The sequence below is a fragment of the Coffea eugenioides genome, chromosome 2 (genome assembly GCF_003713205.1).
Source record: "Coffea eugenioides isolate CCC68of chromosome 2, Ceug_1.0, whole genome shotgun sequence".
In the NCBI taxonomy this organism is placed as follows: domain Eukaryota; kingdom Viridiplantae; phylum Streptophyta; class Magnoliopsida; order Gentianales; family Rubiaceae; genus Coffea; species Coffea eugenioides.
In genome coordinates, this window is record NC_040036.1 from 72697835 (window position 1) to 72725760 (window position 27926).

Genomic DNA, 27926 nt, shown 5'->3' on the forward strand with positions numbered 1-27926 from the left:
CACGTGCTTTGCACGTGAAATATTACCATTCAGAAATCAAACATACAAGTCTAATATTTAAATAAGCATGGCCATAAAGTTATTAAATTTGAGACATGAAACTGAATATAAGCATGTGACCATAACCCAAACTTCACACTATCTGGCCTAATAAATTTAACTCAACAAAGCCAAACTTAATTCAACTAAACACATATATAGGCTTTTATGTTAGCAAATTCAAACTAATTTACAAAATATAAGTTCCTGAAATTAGTAAAAAGGAAATCTTAAATATTTAAAATGTTGTATTTATAGCAATTTTCTCCTTGAATCAAACATATAAAATACTGATATAGAATTCTTACAAAAGATAGTTCATTGTGTGTCGTGGTAGAAATCTTTGAAAATTGTTATACAAGTAAATTGGAAGGCAAAGAGACGAATAAAACTTTTAGTTTAGGAAAAAATAAAAAAAAGAGATGTCGATTACCATACCAATTAATATGTTTCTTGAGTTTTTTATTTGTTCTTTTTTTATTTGTACCAAGAGAATCTAGTAGCTCGTTCAAAAACTTAATTAGCATTTGATGATTGTATTAAATTACCAAAGCAATCATCTAAATGCTGCATTTAAGGTAATATAGATTGCCGAACGTATCTTTCAAATTGAGAATCATGCTCCTTCAAATCCTCTATTTAAAGCAATCTAGCAATAAAGTTCAAAGATATTAAGTTACAAATTAAGGAGTCATCTATGTTGATTTCTTTTCATCCTATATCCAATATTGCAAAACTTTCTTCTTTGTTGCAATAGTTAAGACTACTCTGCTTCCTCGATGTCTCTAAAGCTAGATCTTATTCTTGTGCATAAGTTCCAAAATATGTTTTTATAAATTGCTATCCAAGTGTATCGTTTTCTCAACCATTTTCGTTTTCTGCTTTTATTGGACCTATTAGTGAAATATGCAAGTTCCTTAGTTGTGTATTAATGGTTTGGTAAAAAATGTCCTTACCGTTTAATGCGCAATGCAAATTGAGTATCAATTGAGTGCTTAACCTAATTTATTTAGTATCAATTGTTATTTGATGGTTAATAAGTATAAACTATTTACAAGATTACTCTTCTCTTCTGACGTATAAACAGTTTACAGAATTGCTCTTCTCTTTTGAAGCATGAATTGTTTACAAGAAAATTCTATTCTGATCTGACATGACTAGTTGTTGCATCTGCTGTAAAGCAAGCCATCTTTGATGCAAGGTCAACAGAAAGTCAAATGGTTTATGAGGTCTTGGATATTGATTGTGGCATCAATCTAACTGATTTTGGCAATTATTCTTATTTTGTGAAAACACTGCCGTGTCACATTTTGTTTAAAAAATATATATATATATATAACAGATACAGTGGAGTCAGGTTTCATTTAAAAAAATTTTCCGGCGCGGGCATTTTTCATTTAAAAAAAAGTTAGCCCACCTTGCATCACATGCAAAGCACGTAATGTGTTATCCTAAAATATGTGATATATTACCATTTAGAAATTAAACATACAAGTGCAATGTCTAAATAAGCACGGCTATAAAGTCATTAAATTTGAGACATGCAACTAAATATAACCATGTGACCATTGCCCAAACTCCACAATATTGAGTCTAATAAATTTAACTCAGCAAAGCCAAACTTAATTCAACTTAACACATATATAGGCCTTTATGTTGGCATATTAAAATAAAATTAAAAAAATATAAGTTCTTGAAATTAGTAAAACGAAATCTTAAATGTTTAAAATGTTGTATTTGTATCAGTCTTCTCCTTGAATCAAACATATAAAACACTAATATAGAATTCTTGCAAAAGATAGTGCATTGTGAGCCATGGAAGAAATCTTAGAAAAACGATATACAAGTAAATTAGATCGCAATGAGAAGACTAAAACTTTTAGTTTAGGAAAAAATAGAAGAGAGATGTCGATTACCATACCAATTATATTTGTTGAGGCTCTTATTTTTAGCAAGAGAGTCTAGTAGCTCGTTCAAAAACTTAATTTAGCATTTGATGATTGCATTAAATTACCAAAGAAATCATCTAAATGCTGTATTTAAGGTAATGGAGATTATCGTATCTTTCCAATTAAGAACCATTCTCCTTCTCATCCTCTATTTTAAGTAATCTAGCAATAAAGTTCGAAGATAATAAGATACAAATTAAGGAGCCATTTGATTTCTTTTCATCCTATGTCCAATATTGCGAAACAGATTTCTTTGCTCCAATAGCTAAGACTACTCTGCTTTCTCGATGTCACTAAAGATTGACCTTATTCTTTTTCATAAATTCCAAAATATGCTTTTATAAATGGCTATCCAAGTATATCTTTTACTTAACCTTTTCCGTTTTCTACTTTTGCTGGACCTATTAGTGAAATATGCAAGTTCCTTAGTCGTATATTAATGATTTAGTAAAAAATGCTAATAACGTTTAATATGCCATACAAATTGAGTATCAATTGAGTGGCTAACCTAATTTATTGAGTATCAATTGTTATTTGATAGCTAGTAAGTATAAACTGTTTATAGGATTGCTCTTCTCTTCTAAAGTATAAATTGTTTACAGGATTGCTCTTCTCTTCTGAAGTATAAACTATTTATAGAAAAATTCTGTTCTGATTTAATATGACTAATTGTTGCATCTGTTGTAAAGGAAACCATCTTTGATGTAAGGTCAATAGAAAGTCAAATTTTTTATGAAGTTTTTTATATTTATTGTGCCCTTAATCTAACTAATTTTGTTAATTATTCTTAATTTGCAAATACACCGTTGTGTCTGATTTTGTTTTAAAAAAATAAAGTGCAAACACGGCAGTGTCAGGTTTCATTTAAAAATATTGGCCTACGTAGGCATTTTTCATTTTTAAAAAAAAAAAAGTTAGCCTGCCTTGTATCACGTACAAAACATTTGATATATCATCATAAAGTATGTGATATATTACCATTTAGAAATTAAACACGCAAGTCTAATATCTAAATAAGCATGGAAATAAAGTCATTAAATTTGAGACATGCAACTAAATATAAGCATGTGACCATAACCCAAACTTCACACCATCGGATCCAATACATTTAACTCGACAAAATCAAACTTAATTCAACTTAACACATACATAGGCCTTTATGTTTGCATATTAAATCAAATTTAAAAAATATAAGTTCCTGAAATTAGCAAAAAGAAATCTTAAATGTTTAAAATGTTATATTTCTATCGATCTTCTTCTTGAATCAGACACATAAAACATAGATATAGAATTCTTACGAAAGATAGTTCATTGTGTGTCTTGGTAGAAATCTTAGGAAAACAACATGCAAGTAAATTAGAAGGCAAAGAGAATACTAAAACAAAAACTTCTAGTTTAGGAAAAAATAGTAAAGAGATGTCAATTACCATATCGATTATTATTTTTGTTTATATGTGACGGGGTTTTAATATACGTACAAATTAAAAAATCTGAAATACAACCATTTCACTGCGAGTATATAGGTCAACTAGTAGTTTAGAGTATATATCGGGTCGATTCCACGAGAAAGATTGAACAATTACCGGCACTACAAAAACTTCTCTATTATTTAGACTATCAATGAATTATAACAAGTAAAACCTACTGAACTTATACAAGAAAATAACAAATGAAAGCTCCTTAGGTTATAGTATCCCTAATTACTCATGCAAGTGCTATATTTAGATCATTGAGTACTACTATCTAGGTTAATTATGGTGTAATTTCCTTATGCATTTGAATCCTACTTTCGTAATGAGTCAATTATACTCATAACTAATCCATACTTATTCTCATGGTTATGAGATTAGCTACAAATTCATTTCTTCTGTGAAATTACATGAAATAAATCACTAAAATCACATAGGTGCACCTCTACTCTCGTGAGTGTACTCCCTATGTTTAGCACTTCTTGAACCAGTGTTAAATCTCAATTTTTATTGCAGAAACAACACCTTAGATAATCACAATCAATGGTACCAAATTAATCATGATTTAAAGAGCTAAAGTGCTAAATAACTTACTCAATTAATAGCATCAAATAACCAAATAACAAACACTAATAATCATAGAAAGTTCAACCAAACCCAAGGCATAAACTTTAAAGATACATAATAAACACAAAATCCAGAACTTGCATATTAACCATACTTAAGAATCCAATACAAAAGATTAAGAGTTTGAGAAGAGATAACCCATGTCACTTGAGCTTCAACTCCTCCTTCTTCATCTCTATCTTCATCATAATCTAGCCAATATACAAGAGTGGATGAGTTATACTACTCTATACTAAACTAACCTAACACTAAGAAAATGGAAGAGCTACATTTCTGCAGACTCCAAGCTTCTCCCGTATCTCCCTCCAATCTTGCAATTGTTTTGGCTATATAAAGATAAAGGTGGTCAGTGTTAAATCTCAATTTTCATTGTAGAAGCAACACCTTAGATAATCACAATCAATGGTACCAAATTAATCATGATTTAAAGAGCTAAAGTGCTAAATAACTTACTCAAATAATAGATTCAAATAACCAAATAATGAACACTAACTATTATAGAAAATTCAACCAAACCGAAGGCATAAACTTTAAAGACATATAAAATCCAAAACTTGCATATTAACCATACTTAAGAATCCAATACAAAAGATAAAGAATTGGAGAAGAGAGAACCCTTTGTCACATGAGTTTCAACTCCTCCTTCTTCATCTCCATTGTCATCCTAATCTAGTCAATATACAAGAGTGGATGAGTTATACTACTCTATACTAAACTAATCTAACACTAAGAAAATGGAAGAGCTACATTTCTGCAGATTCCAAGCTTCTCCCATATCTCCCTCCAATCTTGCAATTGTTTTGGCCATATAAAGATAAAGGTGGTCAAGAAATGAGACTTTACACTTTTCCCTTACAGCTGGTAGTGGTTGTCACACGTCTAGCATTAGCCATGACTTTTTGGAGGTGAAAACAAGTTGTCTGCATAGAGTGCAGCCTTTTCTGACCACAATCCTGCCAGAAATTCGGCCAAGTTCCGGTCGGATTGCTACAGTGATCTTTTTGTGCAATTTCTGTTCAATTTCCAGCTCTGCTCCGATTTTGCCTCAACTTCAACTAAACTTTTCTTGATGATAGAAACTAATTTAACTCTTGACCAAAACATAAAACTTATAGCTCTTTGAGTTAGCTTTCCAATGCATGAAGAATCACCTCATTTGGATTTGTGTAGGCTGATAAATAACCGAAATACACTTGACTGCTCAATGCCCTGTTTCAGCTTCGACCAATAGAAATTGGCTACTGTGATTTGACTTTTTGACTTGGAAAACCTTCAAACTGGATTTCAATGTCTTCACCAAAATTGTAGATCTATCTCTTATTTTCAAATTGGTTCAAGAATCATTTCAATCCGATCACTGTAACTTAAGTTATAGCCGAAATATTAAAATGTATTAAAACTGTCAAAATGCACAAAATGCAAGTAAAAAGTGATAAAAACCTCATTTAATTACTTAAGAACATTTTTCCCCAATTATAGCCAAAATGATTCATTTTCTTCCAATAATATAACCAAAGTGACTAAAAATAACATAAAATATCATTTAAATATAACGTAAATTAGTCACTTATCAATATGACTGCTCTTCTCTTCTGAAGTATAAATTGTTCATGGAAAAATTCTGTTCTGATCTAATATAACTTCTTGTTGTAGCTGTTGTAAAGTAAACCATCTTCTATGTAAGGTCAATAGAAAGTCAAATGGTTTATGAGGTATTGGATATTAATTGTGGCATCAATGTAACTGATTTTGGCAATTATTCTTATTTTGTCAATACATTGCCGTGTCAGATTTTGTTTAAAAAAAATTACAAACACAGTGGTGTTAGGTTTCATTTTGAAAAAAATTGGCCTACGTGTTGTAAAACTAATAAAATGAACTACTATAATACGAATTGAAATAGTAGAGAAAGAAGTAGATAAATGGAGAATGATTTTCTTATTATTCCAACTAATCAAAAAAGTACACTTAAGAGGTGCCAAGATACCTCTATATATAGGTACTATAAAATTAAAAGTATATCAATTCTATTAAACACTCACTACTACAAGAACATGAATAGTCATATGAAACGGTTCATCTAATATATGAATAGCTCTTATGGATTGAAACCGTTCATGCAGTGTCATTCCTTTACATAATGTAGCAATAAATTATGAATTACTCCTCTTGGAATCAATGAATTATGAATTAATTTTCTTGAAAATACAAATGGACATCCACACTTTTAGTTGTTTCATAACACTCGCCCTTGAATGTCCATCACACAAAGAATATGCCTTGTTAAAACCTTACTAGGAAAAAATCCAACGGGACAAAAATCGTAGTGAAGGAAAAAGAGTACACTATTCTTGTGTATTGATTTCTCCCCCTGATGCAAATATCATTTGAAATCTTTTAGCCGATGCATTCCAATATTTTTCACCAATTTCTCAAATATTGCAGTCGGCAATGCCTTGGTAAATAAATTTGCCAAATTATTATCTGAACGGATTTGTTGCACATCAATTTCACAATTCTTTTGCAAATCATGAGTAAAAAAGAATTTTGGTGAAATATGTTTCGTCCTATTTCCTTTAATATATTCTCCTTTCAATTGAGCTATACAAGCTGTATTATCTTCATATAATACAGTTGGAGGATTTTCTTTTTCGAAGGATTTTCATATAATTCAGTCGGCAATGCCTTGGTAAATAAATCTGTCAAATTATTATCTGAACGGATTTGTTGCACATCAATTTCACCATTCTTTTGCAAATCATGAGAAAAAAAAAATTTTGGTGAAATATGTTTCGTCCTATCTCCTTTAATATATTCTCCTTTCAATTGAGCTATACAAGCTACATTATCTTCATATAATACAGTTGGAGGATTTTCTTTTTTAAAGGATAACCCACAACTCTTCCGGATGTAGTGGGTCATTGATTTCAACCAAACACATTCTCGACTAACCTCATGAATTGCTATTATTTCAGCATGATTCGATGAAGTGGCGACTAAATGACCAGCTACTACCCAAGACCAAAATTTTTTGTCCCTAGTTCTTTTATATACTTTGTCCCTAGCACTTCCAAACCCAGAGCCTTCTCCATCATCCCAACTTCAGCTTTTGTGTCTGAATTGCTCTGGGCCAGGAAAGGGGAAAATGGAAAGTAAATTGTTTTTATGATTATTTCAATGTTGGTGGTTTGGTGCTCTACATCAGTCAATTCACAATCTGTTGGATCTCCTCCAATCTCAAGTCCAGCACCAGCTCCAGCCCTAGAACACGTGAACCTCACACACTTACTTTCTTATGCTGGTCCATTCCACACCTTCCTTAACTACCTTGAGAAGACCAAAGTCTTAGAAACTTTCCAAAACCAAGCCAACAATACTGAAGAAGGCATTACAATTTTTGCCCCAACAGATGATGCCTTCTCCAAGCTCAAGAACCCATCTCTATCTAATCTCACCGATGATCAGATTAAATCAGTCCTCCTTTTCCATGCCTTATCGCATTACTACTCCCTATCAGACTTCAAGAACCTTAGCCAAATGAGCCCAGTGATAACTTATGCCGGTGGACAATACACTTTGAATTTCACAGATGTGTCTGGAGATATATCTATTGATTCAAGATGGACTAAAACAAAAGTCAGTAGCAGTGTTGTTGCAACTGACCCTATCGCTGTTTATGAGATAAAAAATGTTCTTCTTCCAGAAGCGATTTTTGGCACTGACATTCCACCAACTGTAGCACCCGCACCTGCTCCTCATATTGCCCCTTCTGCAGATACCCCTGTGGCTGATGTTGGTGGGAGCAATTCATCTCCAAAATCATCTCCATCTTCCTCTTGCAAGATTAGCAACTTGGGTATCTTAACTCAATTGATTTTGGCAATTGCAAGTGGAGTAGTTTTAATGTTCTCCTAAGGGGTGATTTGTTCAGATTTTAATTTATATTGAAAGAAAAAGTTCATTGATGCCTTCATTCCATTGAATTGAGATAATGTACAAGAGTTCATTAATTAACTCAATTGATTTTGGCAATTGCAAGTGGAGTAGTTTTAATGTTCTCCTAAAAAAAAAAAGAAGTGGCGACTAATGATTGCTTTGTAGATCGTTAAGAAATGGTTGTACCTCTATATGTAAATAGATAACCAGTCTGAGATCCTGCTTTATGCGGATTAGATAAATATCCAGCATCACCATAACCAAGTAATTCAGGTTTGGATTTATTTGAATAAAATAAACAAAGATCAATTCTTTCTTAGAGATAGTGAAAAATATGTTTAATACCATTCCAATGTCGTTTTGTCGGTAAGGAACTAAATCTTGCTAATAAATTCACTGCAAATGATATATCAGATCTTGTACAATTAGCAAGATACATTAGTGCACCAATTGCACTGAGATATGGTACTTCAGAATCAAGTGTCTCTTCATCTTCCTCTCGTGGTCTAAAAGAATTCTTATTAAGATCTAGTGATCTGACGACCATTGGAGTATTTAATATATGTGTTTTATCCATATAAAATTGCTTTAATACCTTTCGGGTATAAGCAGTTTGGTGGACAAAAATTTCATCTTTCAAATGCTCAATTTGTAAATCAAGACAGAATTTTGTCTTACCAAAATTTTTTATCTCAAATTTCTTTTTCAAATATTCAACACTATTTTGAATCTCTTCAGGAGTTCCAATCAGATTTAGATCATCAACATATACAGCAATTATCACAAAATTTGATCCATTTTTCTTGATAAAAATATATAGACATATTGGATCATTGGTATAGCCTTCTTTAGTTAAACATTTATTGAGACGGTTATACCACATACGTCCAAATTATTTGAACTCATACAAAGATCTTTGTAATTTAATAGAATAAATATCTTTAAGATTTGATTTGCATGCTTCACGCATGTTAAATCCTTCGGGAATTCTCATATAAATATCATTTTCAGAATTTTCATATAAATATGCTGTAACGACGTCCATTAGATGTCTACCTAGTTTTTCATGTACTGCAAAACTTACAAGATATCTAAATATGATAGCATCCACTACAGGTGAATACGTTTTATCATAATCAAATTCAGGCCTTTATGAAAATTCTTGGATCACAAGTCTTGTTTTATACCTCACAATTTCATTTTTCTCATTTCTTTTCCTCACAAATATCCATTTATATTCTACTGGCTTTACATCTTCAAGTGTTTAGATTACAGGTCCAAAAACTTTTCTTTTAACCATTGAATCCAATTCAGATTGGATCGCATCTTTCCATTTTGACCAATCATTTCTATGTCGACATTCATCAACCGATCCAGACTCATGATCCTCGTCTTGTGCCATAATATCAAGTACTAGATTATATGCAAAAATATTATCAATAATTATTTCTCTTCAGTTCCAACTTTTTTCTGAAGTGACAAAATTTATTGAATTTTCTATAATTTCATTCTCTTCAAGAATTGGCTCTTTAGGAGCGACCTCTTCAGGATGTTGAATTTTGTCATTAATTGTTGATTCATCCACTCCTCTTTTTTTTGAGAAATTTTATCTTTGGAACCAAGAGATCTCCCACGCTTCAAGTGCGCTTTAGACTCATTAACACTTGTAATTTGTCATTCGGGGACATTAATTTTAATCAGAGCATTTTCAGCAGGAATATGTGATCTAATAACTCTTCTGGAGTCATTAAATGTATCTAGTAATTGATTTGTAATTTTTTACAAATGTATAATCCTTTGAACTTCTAGTTCAAATTCTTTAGTACGAGAATCAAGGAAATTCAATTATATTTTTCAAGTGATTTCCTTTTTCGGTTAATTTTTTCTTCCCCTAATGTCAAAAAATGTGATTTATCAAAATGACAAGATACAAATTTCGCAGTAAATAAATCACATGTCAATGGTTCTGTATACATAATAATTGAAGGCGATTTATACCCGACATATATCCCCAATCTTCTTTGAGGGATCAATTTACGATGTTAGGACGGTGCAATTGGAATATAAACCGCACAATCAAATATTCGTAAATGAGAAATATTAGACTCATGACCAAAAGTTAATTGTTGAGGAGAATAAGTATGATAACTTGTCGGCTTAATTCTCAGAAGTGTTGCTGCATGTAATGCAGCATGTCCCCAAGCAGATGAAGGAAGTTTAGACCTCATCAACAATGGTCTAGCGATTAATTGTAACCGTTTAATAAATGATTCGGTTAGACCATTTTGTGTGTAAACATAAGCTACAGGATGTTCAATAGTTATTCTAATGGACATACAATAATCATCAAAAGCATGTGACGAATATTTACCAGCATTATCTAGACGAATTTTCTTTATTGAAAACTTAATTATTTGAGCAAGTAATCTCGCAAACGCCAAGTTACAAGTAGATAATAAACATACATGTGACCATTTAGTTGATGCATCAATTAGCACCATAAATTATCGAAATGGTCCACATATATCACCATGAATTCGTTCTAGAAATGTAGGGGATTCAATCTCAATTTTAATTGGTGATGGTTTCGTAATTAATTTTCCTTGCGAACAAGAAACACAGAAGAATTCATTTGCTTTTAATATCTTTTGATTTTTCAATGAGTAACCATGTGAATTCTCGATTATTCGACTCATCATTATAGATCCAGGATATCCGAGACGATCATGTCAAACCGTAAAATCATTGGGATGAGTAGACTTCTGCTCTATTAGGTGATAAATTTCAACTGCACTAATTTGTGCATAATATAGGCCAGAAGAAAAAGAGGGTAATTTTTCTATTACACATTTCTGCCCAGAAATGATATTTGTGATTAATAAAAATTCTTCATTTGTCTCAGTCATTGTCTCAATATGATATCCATTTTCACGGATATCTTTAAAACTCAATAAATTTCACCGAAACTTACAAGAAAGTAGTGCATTATTTACGATAATTTTAGTACCTTCAGAAAGAAATAAGGTGACTCTTCCGGAGCTGTCAATTAATTTTACACTACCACTGATGGTATTAACATTTATTTTTCCCATTTTCAAATAAGAAAAAGATTTTTTATTTTTCAATATAGTGTGCGTAGTAGCAGTATCAATAAGACAAATTTCATCATCACCATTATTTAATCTCAAATATTTGACATCCATTTATTTTTCAGGAAAAAATTTTCAAACAAAAATAAATATTAATAAAGATGCGAAAATAAATATTGAATAGAAAGAAAATTACATAAAAGATATAAAGTATCATAAAAATATCTAAACAATCATGGGATATTTGTTGACATCTTCAGGATGTTCAAAAAATCAGTTACATCAAGGTGTGTCATATCAGTATCATCATAATCATTCTTTTGATCAATTAAATTTGTCTTAACACCTTTGTCTTTCTTTTTTAATGATACTTGATGGAGGTCAACAAGATACTCTGCCGTACGACAAGTACGGGACTAATGACCTTCCATATCACACCGGTAGCATTTTTCTTCATAAACTTTCTTTTCTCCATTTTTCTAATCGTAGTTATTATTCCTCTTTTGAGGAATATTTTGTTATTTGCCATGGTTATAATTTTCACAATGCACAAATCTACTACGATCGCGTCCACGTCCACGGCCTCCTCTGCGGCCACCTGTACGGCCCTGTCCACAACCTCGACCAGAATTTTGAAATTAAATTGCATTCGCTTCAAGGAATGGACTTGCACCAGTTGGTCGGAACTCATGATTTTTCAACAATAATTCATTATTTTGTTCAGTCAGTCAAGAGAATACATACAATAAGTTCAGAATGCTTTTTAAATCCCTTCTCTCGATAGTGCTGCTGCAGAAGCATGTTAGAGACATGAAAAGTAGAAAATAATTTCTCTAACATATCTTCATCAGTGACTTTTTCACCACATAATAATAATTGAGAAGTAATTCTGAATATGATTGAATTATATGCGTTGACAGATTTAAAATCTTGTAACCGTAAGTGAAACCAATCATATCGGGCTTTTGGAAAAACGACCAACTTCAGGTGGTCGAATCTTTCTTTCAAATCTCTCCAAAGGGCAAAATGATTTTTGACAGTAAGATACTATATTTTTAATCCTTCATCTAAATGATGACGAAGGAAAATCATAACTTTGGCACGGTCTTGATTTGAAGATTAATTTTTTCGAACAATAGTATTACCAAGACCCATTGCCTCAAGATGAATTTCAACATCCAATACCCATGATAAATAATTTTTTTCAGAAATATCAAGAGATACGAACTTTTGTTTTGTAAGGTTGGCCATAAGGAATTAAAATAAGTTTATGAGTTAGAAATTTTACCTCAATAAGTAGACTGAAGTTGCTGAAAAAAAACACTGACAGAATTTCAGCAGAATCTCATGTTTCACTTATTCAAGGTAAAGACTTCATTTTCACCTTTTTATTCAAAAGTAGAGACTCGTGCTGATAACGTATTGTAAAACTAATAAAATGAACTACTATAATAGGAATTGAAATGGTAGAGATATGGAAAATGATTTTTCTTATTATTTCAACTAATCAAAAAAAGTACACTCAAGAGGTGTCAAGGTACCTCTATATATAGGTACTACAAAATTAAAGGTACATCAATTCTATTAAACACTCATTACTACAAGAACATGAATAGCCATATGAAACGGTTCATCCAATATATGAATAACTCTTATGGATTGAAACCGTTCATGCAATGTAATTCCTTTACATAATGTAGTAATGAATTATGAATTACTCCCCTTGGAATCAATGAATTATGAATTAATCCTCTTGAAAATATAAATGAATATCCATACTTTTAGTTGTTTCATAACACTACGCGGGCATTTTCATTTTTTAAAAAAGTTGGTCCACCTTGCATTACGTGCAAAGCACGTGATATATTATCATAAAGTACGTGATTTATTACCATTTAGAAATTAAACAAATAAGTCTAATATCTAAATAAGCATGGCTATAAAGTCATTGAATTTGAGACATGCAACTAAATATAAGCATGTAACCATAGTCCAAACTCCACACTATTGGATCTAGTAAATTTTTCTTGACAAAGTCAAACTCAACTCAACTTGACACATATATGGCCTTTATGTTAGCTTATTAAATCAAATTTAAAAAAAATATATTGTGTTAAGTAAGTTATTGTGCTTGTCAAAATTTGTTTTCCAAATCATCTAGTCTATAAATAGGAAATCTTATTTGTGACGCCCCCACTTCTCCCAAGGGCGAACCCAAGGGTATCAACAGAACGCCTGCCTAACTCTCGCCAGGACTCACTACAAAACTCAAGCATAAATATAATCGATCATTCTTAAAAGTTCAAATGGAGTATATTATATCCACCAATCCAACATACCAAAGTACAAGTCCAATACTTCATCTAAATTTTCATAATAATAATAACTTAAGTACAATCCTTATGTTTGCAATTCAAATCGTTCTTACAAAAGTATAATCCCCAAAATATCATGAGGTTTACATTCACTTCAACCACAAGTACATCATACCATAAAGTTCAAAAATCTTTCAAAATAACCATTACATTCCACAGAGAAAATCAATCACAACCCAGATAAAGGATAATCCACGGTACTCGAAAGCCTTGTGCTTGAGTAACTATCATTCTCGAGCCCTGCCTAAAACTAAAATATTTTTGGGGTGAGCTAAAGCTCAATGAGGTTTCAAAAGGGAAAATCAAGTATTTATAAATCAGTGCGTAATTGCTATTTTAAAATCACATGGACAAATAGGACTTTTGCTAGCAACTTTACTATGAGTACAGCTCATAAATCATTTAAAATTACTAATGTATATTTGGAATGAATGACCATGTAAATGTATTTTCATGAATTTTTATAGTCAAACAAATAGCGGCTCGTCCGACTAGAAGAACATTACAAGGATTGCTTCGTCTCAGAGCTTAATGTTCATGAGGAGTCTTACCCGACAAATGTCAACTAGGAGAGCAATAACAGTAGCAATAGTAAAGCAAACACAAAAGGATACAGTACTCGGTCCACTTCCCGTCCTTATAACTCCCATCGGTAGTTCCTTTGGTTGACTGGCCATCACCTTATCCCTCCAGCGGTAATACTCAAGTATACCAAAATACAGTGCCCAGGGTTATCAACCTATCCGACCGAGTCCGCTTCTGGCTCGAATAGGTGATAACGAAGGGGGGAAGTCCTTGTTCTGCCGATGTGATAAAGTACACATGGCCTACAGCATACACAAGTAACACATAAACAATGAAATATTGAACAGTTAAGTGATACAGCAACAGTTAGGTCGAGTGCGATAAAGTACACACTCGCCTAGGAATAATTATTTATCATTCAAGTGAACAAGATTCATCAAGTATTTGACCACTTAGGCATGTAAGAAGAACTTATCAAGTCACATCACGTATATATATATATATATATGCAATTATACAAACAGTGGTTATAAAAGTTCGAGAAGCAATTTTTTTTTTGTGCAAAACAGTTTGGAATCCCTCACCGTAATCCGGAGCAAAGCAAGAGCAACAGCAGGAAATTAAAAGAGCTTCTCGGTGTCCTCTAGATCACCTGAGATTAATCACAATCACGAATTACCTAGATGTTCGATCAAGGTGAATAAAAGAAAACCTCTTAGATACACACACTCAAGAGCCTCAAGCTCAAACAAATCGAAATAGGAAGTTTTCACTTAATCATTGGAATAATAACTAAAAGGAATTTAAAGTCCCATTTTCGAGTTAAATCGTGGCAAGGACTATCAATTCCAAAAGAAGAGTAAAATGCTTAAATTTGGCACGAAAATCGAGAAAGGAGAAAAATGTGTTCGTACTAGAAAATCTTCAATAAAAGCCCAAGTGTAAGAATATAAGTGAAAAATCATGTTTTCTAAACTTACGAAGCCAAAGTCTTCTTACAATCACCCTTTTTTTTATAATAAATATGGAAGTTAAAGTTCTAACTTTCAAATTGGAAATTTAGTGAAATTCCTCAAGGATTTCTCTAGTTAAAATGCTCAAGGCCAAATTTTCAAGTGTTTCGGTTTATCGAAACCAACATTCAAAATAAAGTTCCAAATTATAAGTGAGAACCTTTTCACCATAAAAATAAATTTGGAATATCCCAAGAGTCTCAAAAGCGTTACCTAAGCTCTTAAAAGAGCAAGTAGGTTCAAATCGGAAAAATTTCAGTTTTACGCGTGGAAATTTGAAAAATCAGTCCGGAAGTCCAGAAAGTCCAAAAATGGAAAACTTGATACTGTTGGAAACCTCTTTGAAATTACTAAAAGTTCTTAGAAGACACTTTTCCATGATTCCAAACCGAAGGTATTCAAAAATTGGCTCAAATTTACTGTTTTGGGCACTCAAGACAGGTTTAAGTTGATTTTTGGCCAACTTTGAAAATTCGGCAAAATTCACTTGATTTGAACTAACCTCTAAAATTTGGAACTCTATCAGAGTTGCAATCCAGGTTTAACACAAAATAAACGGAACAAGAATCAGAGTTTTGAGCACCAAGATATGATAGCTCAAAGTTGCCAAAAGTTTCTTGTTAAACAAGGGTTTTCAAAACTTAAATCATGAAATTTGGAAGTTCAGTTGAGCATTGAAACGGCTTCGGAATAGTACCAAATTTGGTATGATTATAGTACCATATAAGGTCTATTCATCTACCAAATTTCATGGAGAAATAAGTACAGGAAGTCACTTAACTAAATCACTCAATTTCCCAAGATTTCAAGGCAAAGCTGCCTTGTGCATGGAAATTTCCTTTTCTAAACTTTTGACCAAGGAAAATGCCTAAAACATGTCCCATTTATGATGATCAAATCTAGTAAGGGTTCAAGGCATATTTGATAGGTGATTTACACCAAAAATTTCGAGTACAAGTCCCCAAACCAAGATTTGTTAAGGATTAATCCAAAATGAAGAATTCCATCACTAAGTCAGTCCCAAACTTTGGCCGTAACTCATTCAATTCAACTCAGAATTGAGCGTGGTTAGTGGCGTTGGAAAATAATTTCATAAAGCTAAAATTTTTCAGAAGAAACTATTTTCAAAATCCATCCACAACTAGCTCACATTGGAGCATCAAATTGTAGTTCATGTTCTGCCCTCTGGTAAACCAATGAAACAGGACAGCAAATTTCAAACGAATGGTTTGGCTCACCCATGTGGAACCAGAATGTGAATTTTATACCAATGGAAAACTGGGAATGTCTAGTTTCCAGTTCCAGAAACGGCACTCGATTTCGACATCGGAGTAAAGAGATATAGCCGATACAAAATGACTGCCTGGGCAATCCGGGAAAATTTTCCAGTTTTACTAAACTTTGGAAATCAACACATTTGACCAACCAAATCATGTTATTTTTCAATGAAACTTTTTACACAATCCCAAAAACATATATACATCATAAATAAGCCATTAAAACCATGAAAAATCACCCTAAAGGTCACGGACAACTTAAGGGCAGAATCGGAAATTTTTCATCTTCACTTCCCTTTGAGTTTCTACCAACTATACGACATTAATCCACTAGTTTAAGCAATAAACCAACATTAATACCATTAAAACATCACAAATCAGTTCATCCATCCAAGGTGGGAGTTCATAGAGCCCACTCAACAATTTTTCCATCATAAACAAGCTACCCACATGCATGTAAGAGCTTAAATGTGCACTAGAACTTCCATAAATCAAGATTTAGGTAGTTGATCGTTAATTACCTTTGATGATGACTTAAGCAGAAATTTTTGGCCTCTAAAAGCTGAGAAAAACTGTGAGAATCAAGCCTCTTTCCTAGCTTAGGTTGTTCACCAAGTGATTAGCAAGTTGCGTGTAAAATTTGAGGTGATTTGGTGGAGGATTAGTGAAGATTTGATGAAGGAAAATGAAGAGCTCTTGGTTGTTTTTGCCTTGGAGTTGCACATTGGAAATGGAGCTATGAGACGTCAATTGAGGTAAAGGTGTGGAGGGTTTTAATCTAGTGTGATGCTCTCATGAGAGCTTAAGAATGTGTGGCCCAAAATGCTCCAAAAGTCAACTAATGTACGCGCGCTTCGTGCTCGATTCCTCTTGGGTTTATTTCACTAGTACACTAAACCTCTAATACACTTTCACTCATACTATTATTATTCACTCTTAATGGTCTAAAAATAATGATTTAAAATCTCTCAATTAATCTCACGCGTAAAAACGCGTATTACCGATTGTGCGCGATAAAGTGGAATCTCTAAGAAATTCTTATAACGATAGTATCACTAACTAATACTTGAGCACTTAAACATTAAAATACCTATTTTAAGACTAATGTACAAGTCTCCAATTTTTTTAAGGTTATTGTACTCTCAGTTCGGCTACAGTTTCCAAACGCGTACTCACTATTCTCACTTAACGAGCTCTCGGGAAATAAATTTTGAAATCAAGTCATTTTAAAAATACACTTGAGCCATAATTCCATGTAATTGAAGTAATAAAAGTCAAAATAAAATATTCGGGATAAATGGCAAAAATAAATAATTAAATGAGCTAGAAATAGGCGTTTAAAATAAGAAAATTTGCGAGTCCTTACATTATTATAGTCAACAATTGAGAATGGTGAAGAGTAAAGTTTGAAAGATTTGTACTTATGGTGTTATTGATATTGTATTGTTGATTTATACCTCTTCTTCCACCTATATTTGTATGTGTTTAAATTGCCTCCCTGTGTACATTAATTTTTTTTCCCTATATACATTAATTTTATGAAATTTATCTTCTATAACTTGGTGAAAGGTTTTGAGTTCTACGTCTAGTATCAAGGCACTAGCACTGCTGGTCAGTGTTTAACCACCAACTGCATAATCAAGCACCAAAGATGATTCTAAATGCTCATCATTCGATTGCCTAATTTCTGGCTCGCTCCCAACACAACTAACACTACCATGCGTCAAAGAATTTTCGAGACATATATCATCATCTAGCCCAGGATTGGCTTCCACTTTCTTGTCTTCTCTGACTAAATTTTTTTTAATTTCATATTAATAAGAGAGGCTCCTATGTGTCCCAACATCAATTATTTTATCATTAGAAGTAGATGGATTTAAAAAAGTACTAAAAGTAGCAAAAGCCATTGACTTCCCTTCTCCACCAGATAGGTGATTAAATAGGTTGGTGTTCACTGCAACAGCAGAGCATGACAATTCACTTTCGTGTAGATTGGAGATGGAACATAACGGAGTGCTTTCGACCACCGCTGAGAACAGTGAATATGAAGTGATTTTAGAACCATCCATTGTCAATGGAGAAAAGTGAAAGATTGAGTGTCTTGTTATTATGTATGATTAATGACACATTGTTGATCTTATTTCACTTCCCCCACACATATGTTTATCTGTGTCAATTAGCTTCCTTCCATGTTGAGTGTTAAATTTACCCTCTAGTTTTACGGTTAATTTTTAAGTTCTACAATTGGTATCAAGAGTCAGATTATGAGGTTAGTGTTGGGCATTTTCGCTGTTAAAGAGTTAAAATACAAGGTTGCCCATTTTCATTGTCAGAGAGTTGGGGGCACAAGGGTTTTCCTAGAAGTATTTAGTTAATTGAGTTAAACTACAAGATTGGTCCTGGAGTATCTAGGATTAGACCATAAAATTGGTCCAGAATTGTCAAATTAATTACGGTGTTGCGACAAAGATCGAAAAAGAATCCTGTCAATTAATTATTAAAATCACAAAGTGATGAATTGTCAATGAATTGGCATTAAATTGTGTAACAAAAATAATCTATCCAGGCACGTGAATTATTATAGCAATTCAAAAGTAAGTTGAGCAATGAAATGAATCTGTCCTAGTGCATGGAATATTGCAGATTTGCAGCATTTAAAGGTCTCTGAAGATAGAGAATTCAAATTTGGTGTTAGTAGAATTTGCAAGGAAGATTATATTGTTCATGATTGTATTGGACTTGATTGAATTGAGAGAGCTTGATTAAGGGAGATCGTATTGGCATATAAAATTTGTGAATTCAATTTTGTGAAGTACACATGGTCAACGTATATGTGGATCCCTTCAAAATGGATTACAAGAAAATAATTTGCTGGACTTTGATATCTAAAAGATTCAATCACTTAGTTTGTTTATACTACCTAGAGAAACTAACTTAACGAATGAATTACTGGGATCAAACGATAAACAGAATAATTCAAAACCAATGAAAGAATACATGAAATTTAGAGGAGAAGAAATTTAGAATAATATGGAGTAAACAAAATCCAATGATATAAAAGTTCAAAAAATTGAAACCCTAGTGCACAACTTTCATATTCTTGCAAGTGAATATTTTTCATGTCCATTGTTTATCATTTCCAAAAACTCTTTTAGGATCAAAAGTCAAAAGATACATAGATGCCTAACAGTTTATATTTCCAAAAAGATGCAAAAATACTAAAGCTATAACAGGAAATATCACCAAACACATCCGAGCTAAATTAATAGAGTGATGTTTTTTTAACTTTTTAGATTTTGTGGCTCTTCAATTTGTTAATTCATTACAAGAGAAAAACACCAATAACGTGCAACTCACGTGTTCCTATACTGGCAACGCAATATTGACATATAAAATCAAATCTAAAAAATAGAAGTTTCAATGTTTTTGTTCAAACTTTGGAAAAAAAACTAAAAAATCGACTAATCTAATTTAAATCAGATTTCGAATTTCAGTAAAATGAAAATTGGTAAATTTGAAAAATATTTAATGTACAATATTTGGTAAAATAGTTCAGAAATGGATATTAAAAATAAATAAATTCCTGAATTCTTAATTACCAGCTGAATTTCTGAAGTATATGTGTGTGTGTGTGTATCTTTACAACGCCTGAAGCAAAATGTCTACGATTCAATGTTCTTTTGTTGAGAGCTTCTGGTTCCCTTTTCATGTTTTACTAAAACTCATTCTTGGACAAAAGGCTTGTAAATGGTTCTTAGAGCGAACCTCTTGTAGTTGGCTCGCAAAACTATGAAGCAAGTTATCTTGCAAGTTTTAGCTTTAGATTTAGGTCTATAGCCATGTATGCAGTTCTACCATGCATTATTTTGGTTTTTCTTTCACTCCGCTGCTGCTACTTGCTTGTTCTGTGGCTTAAATTGCATGGGTTCCTGACATTATTATATGGCAGTGACTCCTATCTAGTTAGATATTGTGATGCAATCTTAGTTTGACATCAAAATCGGCATCTTACATTCTCAAGTTTGATATCATGCTTGTTTGAGCTGATTTCATTGAATTTTGTACAGAAAAAATGATATGTGATCTAGTTTTGGTGTAATAATATTCTAGAGAAAATGAAAATTTTTTGCTTTACTACAATGGCATTTCGGATTTCAAGAATGTGTTAGAACTGGCCCAAGAATAAACAAACTAAATTTGGAACAAAATAGACGGTATAACCGTCCATATAATGGTTAGGCGGTAGACACTAACCATATAATAATTAGGCGGTAAAATCGACCATATAAAAGAGTTGTGGTAACCCAATAAAGATAAATAACAAAGTAAAATAAAAGACACCAAAATTTACGTGGTTCGGTCAAATTGACCTACGTCCACGGGCGATAGAGGAGCAATATTTCTACAATGAAAAAGAAATACAAAAGTCGTAGGAAAGTGGTTCCTAGGCCAAAATAACACTTACAAAAGGTTTAAGAAATATTCCTAAACTCAAAACAACAGAGCCTAAAATATTTGATTATAAATGGGTTAGATGACCCAAGAAACTAATAGCCCATATAATGCTCTCTTGAGTGGTGCACCTATCTTCACCACCAAGCCCATATATTTATAGGTCTCGAAAAAAAGAATTCCTTTGGAATTCTTCGATATGGGATGAAGGAATTGGAATTCCTTCCATAAGAATCAATGTGGGACATGCCACATCAACAAATCTCCACCTTGGCGTGTTCCCAATATCGATAATAAAAAAACTGTTCCACCTTCTCCACGTAAGCCCCAATGGGCCAAATCACCAACAACGAACATCAACCAAATCCAAGCACTGCTTGAACTTGTAAACTGAAAGAGGTTTCGTAAACATGTCAGCAGGATTTTCCTTGGTATTGATCTTTCGAACAAGGACTTTCCTTTCAGCAATGATATCCAGGATAAAGTGATATTTTATACCAATGTGTTTCATCCTCTCACGATACATCTGATCTTTAGTCAAGTGTATGACACTTTGACTATCACAGTAAATACTAGTAACACCTTGATGTAGACTAAACTCGCTAAACAAACTCTTCAACCACAAGACTTCTTTGATTGCCTCGGTCATAGCCATATATTCTGCTTCTGTAGTAGACAAAGTTACGATAGGTTATAAAGTAGCTTGCCAACTGACAACACAATCGCCAATACAAAATACATAGCCTGAAAGTGATCTTCTCCTGTCAAGATCCCCAGCGTAGTTTGAATCTACAAAACCAATCAAAGTGTTATTATTTCTACCAAACTCCAAACATGCATTTGAAGTACCTCGCAAGTATTTGAGAATCCAATTCACAACCTGTCAATGTGCTTTACCAGGGCAAGACATATATCTGCTAACAACACTGACTGCATGTGAGATATTTGGATGAGTACAAACCATTACATACATAATACTGTCAACTGCACTGGAATAAGGAACCCATGTCATATAATCTTTCACTTCATCTGATTGTGGTGACTGAGTAGCAGATAGCCGAAAATGGCTAGCAAGAGGAGTAGATACTGATTTAGCATCTTTCATGCCAAAACGCTTCAAGACTTTCTCAAGATAATTTTTCTGGGTCAAGAACAACTTCCCTACCCCTCGATCTCGCTTGATATCCATGCCAAGAATTTTCTTACCTGCTCCCAAATCTTTCATTTCAAATTCACTATTTAACTGCAGTTTCAAAGTGTGAATTTCTGACAAATTCTTGGCAGCAACGAGCATGTCATCAACATACAGTAACAAATAGATAAAAGATTCATCATCTAACTTCCGAAAGTAAACACAACTATCATACATGCTTTGCTTCTCAAATAACCATGACCCAACATAAAGGAATCAAATCTCTTATACCACTGCCTTGGACATTGTTTTAATCCATACAAGGATTTCTTCAATAAGTAAACACGGTCTTCCTTACCTTCAATCTCAAAACTCTGGGGTTGTTTCATATAAATTTATTCTTCAAGTTCACCATGCAAGAAAGTTGTCTTAACATCAAGCTGCTCTAACTCCAAATCATACATTGTAACTAAAACAAGCAAAACACGAATAAAGCTATGTTTAATAACAGGTGAAAACACATCATTAAAATAAACACCTTGTACCTGACTATAGCTCTTTGTAACCAATCGTGCTTTATACCTTACATTTTTAACCCCTGGACTACCTTCCTTTTTCTTGAAAACCAATTTGCATCCAACAATTTTCTTATCTAAAGACGGCTTTACAAGAGCCCAAATTTCATTCTGATGAAGAGATTCAATTTCTTCATTCATAGCAATCAATCACTTTGCAGAATCATCACAACAAACTGCTTTTGAATAGGTGGAAGGCTCACCAACTGCATCAGTTTCTTCTGCAACAGACAAAGCATATGCAACTTAATTTACATATTTTTGTGGTGGTCGAATGTCTCTCCTTGTTCTATCCCTGGCTATGAAATACTCCTCTTCTTCTGAACAATCTTCAACAGTAGATTCAGGTGTATCTACTGGCACTTGTTGAATAGAAGATTTGAATTGAGAAGGATCAGAACTTCCAATATCAAGCTCCACCTGTTTCTGTGTACTATCAGTAGTACAAGGACTAGAAAACTCTTTCTTGGAAGATAACATAGACAATTCATCAAAAGTGACATCTCTACTGATCACAAATTTTAGAGATTTGGGATCAGGACACCATAATCTGTATCCTTTCACCCCAAAAGCATACCCAAGAAAAATGCACTTTTTAGCCCTAAACTCCAATTTTTCATCATTCACGTGCATGTATGCTGGACACTCAAAAACTTTTATATTGGAGTAATCAGTAGGAGTACCTGACCAAATTTTCTCAGGAGTTTTGAAATCAAGAGATGCAGAAGGAAAGCGGTTGACAATATAACAAGCCATATTGATCGCCTCTGCCCAAAAGTCGTTTGTCAATCCTGCATTGGAGATCATACATCTCGCTCTCTCCAAAAGCATTTTATTCATACGTTCGGCTACACCATTTTGTTGAGGTGTCAGTCTGACAGTGCGATGTCAAACAATTCCTTCATTTTTGCAGAATCTATCAAATTCACCTTCACAAAATTTCATGACATTATATGTTCTCAACCGCTTAACATGTTTTCCTGTTTGTTTCTCAATCAAAACTTTTCATTGATTGAAAGTTAGGAAAACATCATTTTTATACTTAAGAAAATATACCCAAACTTTCCTTGAATAATCATCAATGAAAGTCAACATGTACTTGGCACTACCTTTAGAAGGAGCACGAGAAGGCCCCCAGAGGTCTGAATGAATGTAGTCCAAAGTTCCTTTTGTCCTGTGAACTGCCGGCAACTGGAAGCTAACTCTCTTCTGTTTTTCAAAAATGCAATGTTCACAGAATCCCATCTTTTCAATATTTTGACTACCAAGAATACCTCGTTTGCATAAAATAGATAAGTCTTTCTCGCTCATGTGCCACAATTTGGTGAAATCAGAATCGGACAAAGTTGATGTTGAAACAGCAGCAGCACCTGTAACAGTAGATCCCTACAAAATATACAAAATACCAGATCTGTGTACCTTCATAATAACAAGAGTACCTCGAGTGATTTTGAGAACTTCACCTCCACCTGAATACCTGCACCCAATAGACTCAACAGTGCCCAAAGAGATGAGATTTTTCTTCAAATCTGGAACATGTCTAACATTTGTGAGTGTCCTCACATTACCATTGTACATTTTAATTTGAATTGTGCCTTTGCCAACAACTTTACAAACGGCGTTGTTACCCATTAAGACAACTCCACCTTCAGTTGATTTATATGTTGAAAATCAGTCCCTATTGGGACACATATGATATGAATAACCCGAATCTATAATCCACTTATTGTTAGACCTAAAATTATTTTCCGTTGCATAGAAAATGATTCTATCATTCTCATCAACTGCAATACTAGCCTCGGTGGTCTCACTCTTTTTCTCCTTTTGCTTTTCTTTATTTTTCAATTTAAAGCAATTAAAGATAACATGACCTTTCTTTTTATAATAGTTGCACACCACATTTTTATGTCTGGATTTGAATCTACTTCTATTTTCTGTGTTTCAATTTTCAGATCTACCCCGAACAAACAAGCTATCGACTTGACTCCCACTAGTTTTCCTAATAATATTCCCATCTACCTGCTCTTTAGATTTTAATGCAGATTTAATTTTCCGATACCAAATTATTTCCTTTTCATAAATCAGAGTATAATGAAAATATTTAAAGGACTGGGAAAGAGAACACAAAAGTAATAAGGCCTGATCTTGATTATCAATTTTTGAATCTATATTCTCCAAATTCATAATAATGGAATCAAATTTATCAAGATGGGAGAGTATAGATGTATTTTCAGACATCCAAAGCATATACAAACTCTACTTCAGATATAGCCAATTCTCAACTGACTTCTTCATATACAAGACTTCAATTTATCCCACATAACTTTGGCCGAAGTCTTCGTTGCTACCTCCCGTAAAACTTCATCGGAGAGATTCAAAATTATGCTTGATCTAGCCTTCTTATCCATATCGGCGAAATTCACATCCTTTACATCTTTTGGCTTTTTCTCAATTCCCTGAATAGCCAAATCAACTCCATCTTGAACAAGAATAGCCTCCATCTTGAGCTGCCACATGCTGAAGTTGACATTCTTGTCAAATTTTTTGACAACCGTCCTTGTTATCGTCATTGTTGTCACAAAATCTGTAACCTGAAACTTGTTTCAAAAACTGGTCAAACAAATATGCAAGTCTCGTGAGCGGGTCCCCCAAGGTGAGCGGGTCCCACAAGGTGAGCTGGCCCCACGGATAAACATACCCCACAGGATGAACGGGCCCCACGAGATGAACCTGTCTTATAAAATATATCAACCAACCCTGATACCAGTTTGTTAGGACTGGCTCAGAAATAAACAAACTAAAATTAGAACAAAATAGGCGGTAGACACCAGCCATATAATAATTAGGCGGTAAAATCGACCATATAAAAGGGTTGTGGCAACCCAATAAAGACAAATAACAAAGCAAAATAAAAGACATCAAAATTTACGTGGTTCGGTCATATTGACCTACGTCCACGGGCGAGGGAGGAGCAATATTTCTACTATGAAAAAGAAATACAAAAATCGTAGGAAAGTAAAGTGGTTCTTAGGCCAAAATGGCACTTACAAAAGGTTTAAGAAATATTCCTAAACTCAAAACAAGATAGCCTAAAATATTTGACTATAAATGGATTAGATGACCCAAGAAACTAATAACCCATTTAATGCTCTCTTGAGTGGTGCACCTATCTTCACCACCAAGCCCATATATTTATAGGTCTCGAAAGAAAGAATTCCTTTGGAATTCTTCGATGTGGAATGAAGGAATTGGAATTCCTTCCATAAGAATCGATGTGGGACATGCCACATCAACAGAATGCAGCACATTGTTCTCTGCGTTGCTGTGAGTTTAGAGTTCACCAAATGCACAAATTGCTTGCCTTGCTCATTTCCCTGCAAAGACAAGTGGTACTGTTGTTATTACAAGTTTCTGCAGAATGGTAATCACTAATCAGTAATTTTAGAGTGCAAAATATTACAATTTACAACTGAAAAATCATTTTGTTTGTAGTGGTATTCACAGTTTTTCAGAAAGCAACATGTTTCTACCCATAGCGAATTTCTAATCTTCTCGATTGATAATTAGTGCAATTTTAGGAGGATACAGGCTCCCTGCAGGTACTGAAAGCTGGAAACCATGCTTCCAAATCATACTTTTTTGCAGCTGCATCGTTCAGGGAACCAGACACAATTTCCACAACTTGATGAGGAATTTTTAGCTACAAACAGGAAAGAACTAAAAAAAGAAAGTGAGACTCACAATAAACAAAGAGCTTTTCTGAAAAATAAGTTGTAAGGTTAAAATTCTTAAACAGACACTAAAATGACACTCTTTTGAACCCTTTTTGCCTTTTTTTTTTCCATATACATGTTTCAACATATGAGATATTATTATTACTATTTTGATTTTAAATGTAAACCAGTGCATATCACGTGTCATAATACTAGTATTCTTTAGTTTAATTATTTAATACTCATGGCCACTAAAAGGTAAAGTATACCAATAATTGTATTCGTGATATTGCTTCCCAATTTTGTAAAAGTGAGTTTTTGCTTTTGCTATTAAATTAGTTAACGTAAACGCAATTTTACACCATGTTACTTTATCAAAAATCTATTAACCATCAAATTATGGTTATATATGTGTCATTCATAATCATCAGATTTGTTGATTAATACTATTAAACTTGTACCCAAAAAAAAAATCAGTTGATACCAAGTTCATTGCCTGGTTACCTTCCTTTTTTTCCCCCTTTGGAAGGAAAAATAGTTGTTCCAGTTCTCAGTAGCAAAAGAGTTTCTATTTGTTTGACATTAGAAATAGCTTGGTAACATTAACACTTTGACTTTTGTTAGTGGCAGTCTACTATTTAGGGAAGTTGTGTGGTAAAGTAAAATGTAGGAGAGTGAGGTAAAAGAAAACAAAAATAATTTTTCCAAACACATTTGCTTACCATGGAAAAAATTTGGAGAGAAAATGGAAAGTTAGTGATAGTTAGTGATAATTATTTGAAATTTTGTATCTAACTACCATTTTTCATTCAAAATCCTACAAATTTTGTATGATAAAAAATGTAAGAAAGTGCAAGAAAATGCAAGAAATTTTTTTTTAATTTCTTTTTTCTTGCCAACAAAACATGCATGAAAAAAAAGTAACTAACTGATTCCTTTACTTTCCAACACTTTTCCTTCAAAATAAATACTAACTAAAAGAAAATGGAGTTTTACAAAAATTGAAGTACCAATATTGATATCTATATCTTTATGAGTACGTGTGTGCGCGGGGGCTTTTTTCTTTTTTTCTTTAGCTAGCCAACCCAATGAAATGTTATCTTTTTCTTTTGTTATATTCAAATTTCATTCACTTTTTTTCTTTCTCCATAAACAATGGTTCATCTAAATTAACTTAAAATGATGAAAATGAGGTACAAATAACATTTTGCATTTGCAATGTTATAAAATAAAAAATGTTAGGTTAAGATCTCAAAAATTAGAGGTGTTGGGTTCAAATTCCCCTTCTTCCCCTCCCCTGCTTTCCCTCTTCTGCCACTTCCTTCTCGCTTCTTAAATCTTACCTCTCTTCTACTGGAAAATTAAATAAAACATAGGATTAATGATAAAAGGAACTTTGTCTTGCATAATCAACTTTCAATCAAGATAACTGATAAATATGTATTTTGAGTGGTTTAAGTGTGTTTTATTATCTAGTTTTGGTGTATTTTATTTTTGTAGATAATTGATCAGGTTTCTAGTGAAAGTATGCATTTTATGGTCTAAGTATAACAAATTGCATTTCTATGGGTTAAAGCGGTGAAAACTTCATGTTTTTGTAGGTTTCAATGATTCAATTATCAAATAGAATGAATTAAAAAGATAGTTGGATAATTGTTGATAATTTGAAAGGATTTAAAGAGAATATGAAGTGTAAATGTTTAAGAGATGAAATGCAATCAAGTATAAAAGAAAGGGAGTTTGGCAGTTTTGATA

The 27926-nt window shown here is 33.0% G+C and overlaps 1 protein-coding gene across 1 annotated transcript; it reads left to right on the forward strand.

Annotated features, from left to right (window-relative positions):
- The first annotated feature begins 7130 nt into the window (after positions 1–7130).
- On the forward strand, positions 7131–8008 carry LOC113763015 (fasciclin-like arabinogalactan protein 7). Its single transcript, XM_027306693.1, has one exon. The coding sequence runs from the start codon at positions 7250–7252 to the stop codon at positions 7997–7999; it is 750 nt and encodes a 249-aa protein (XP_027162494.1). The 5' UTR covers positions 7131–7249; the 3' UTR covers positions 8000–8008.
- Positions 8009–27926: the final 19918 nt, after the last annotated feature.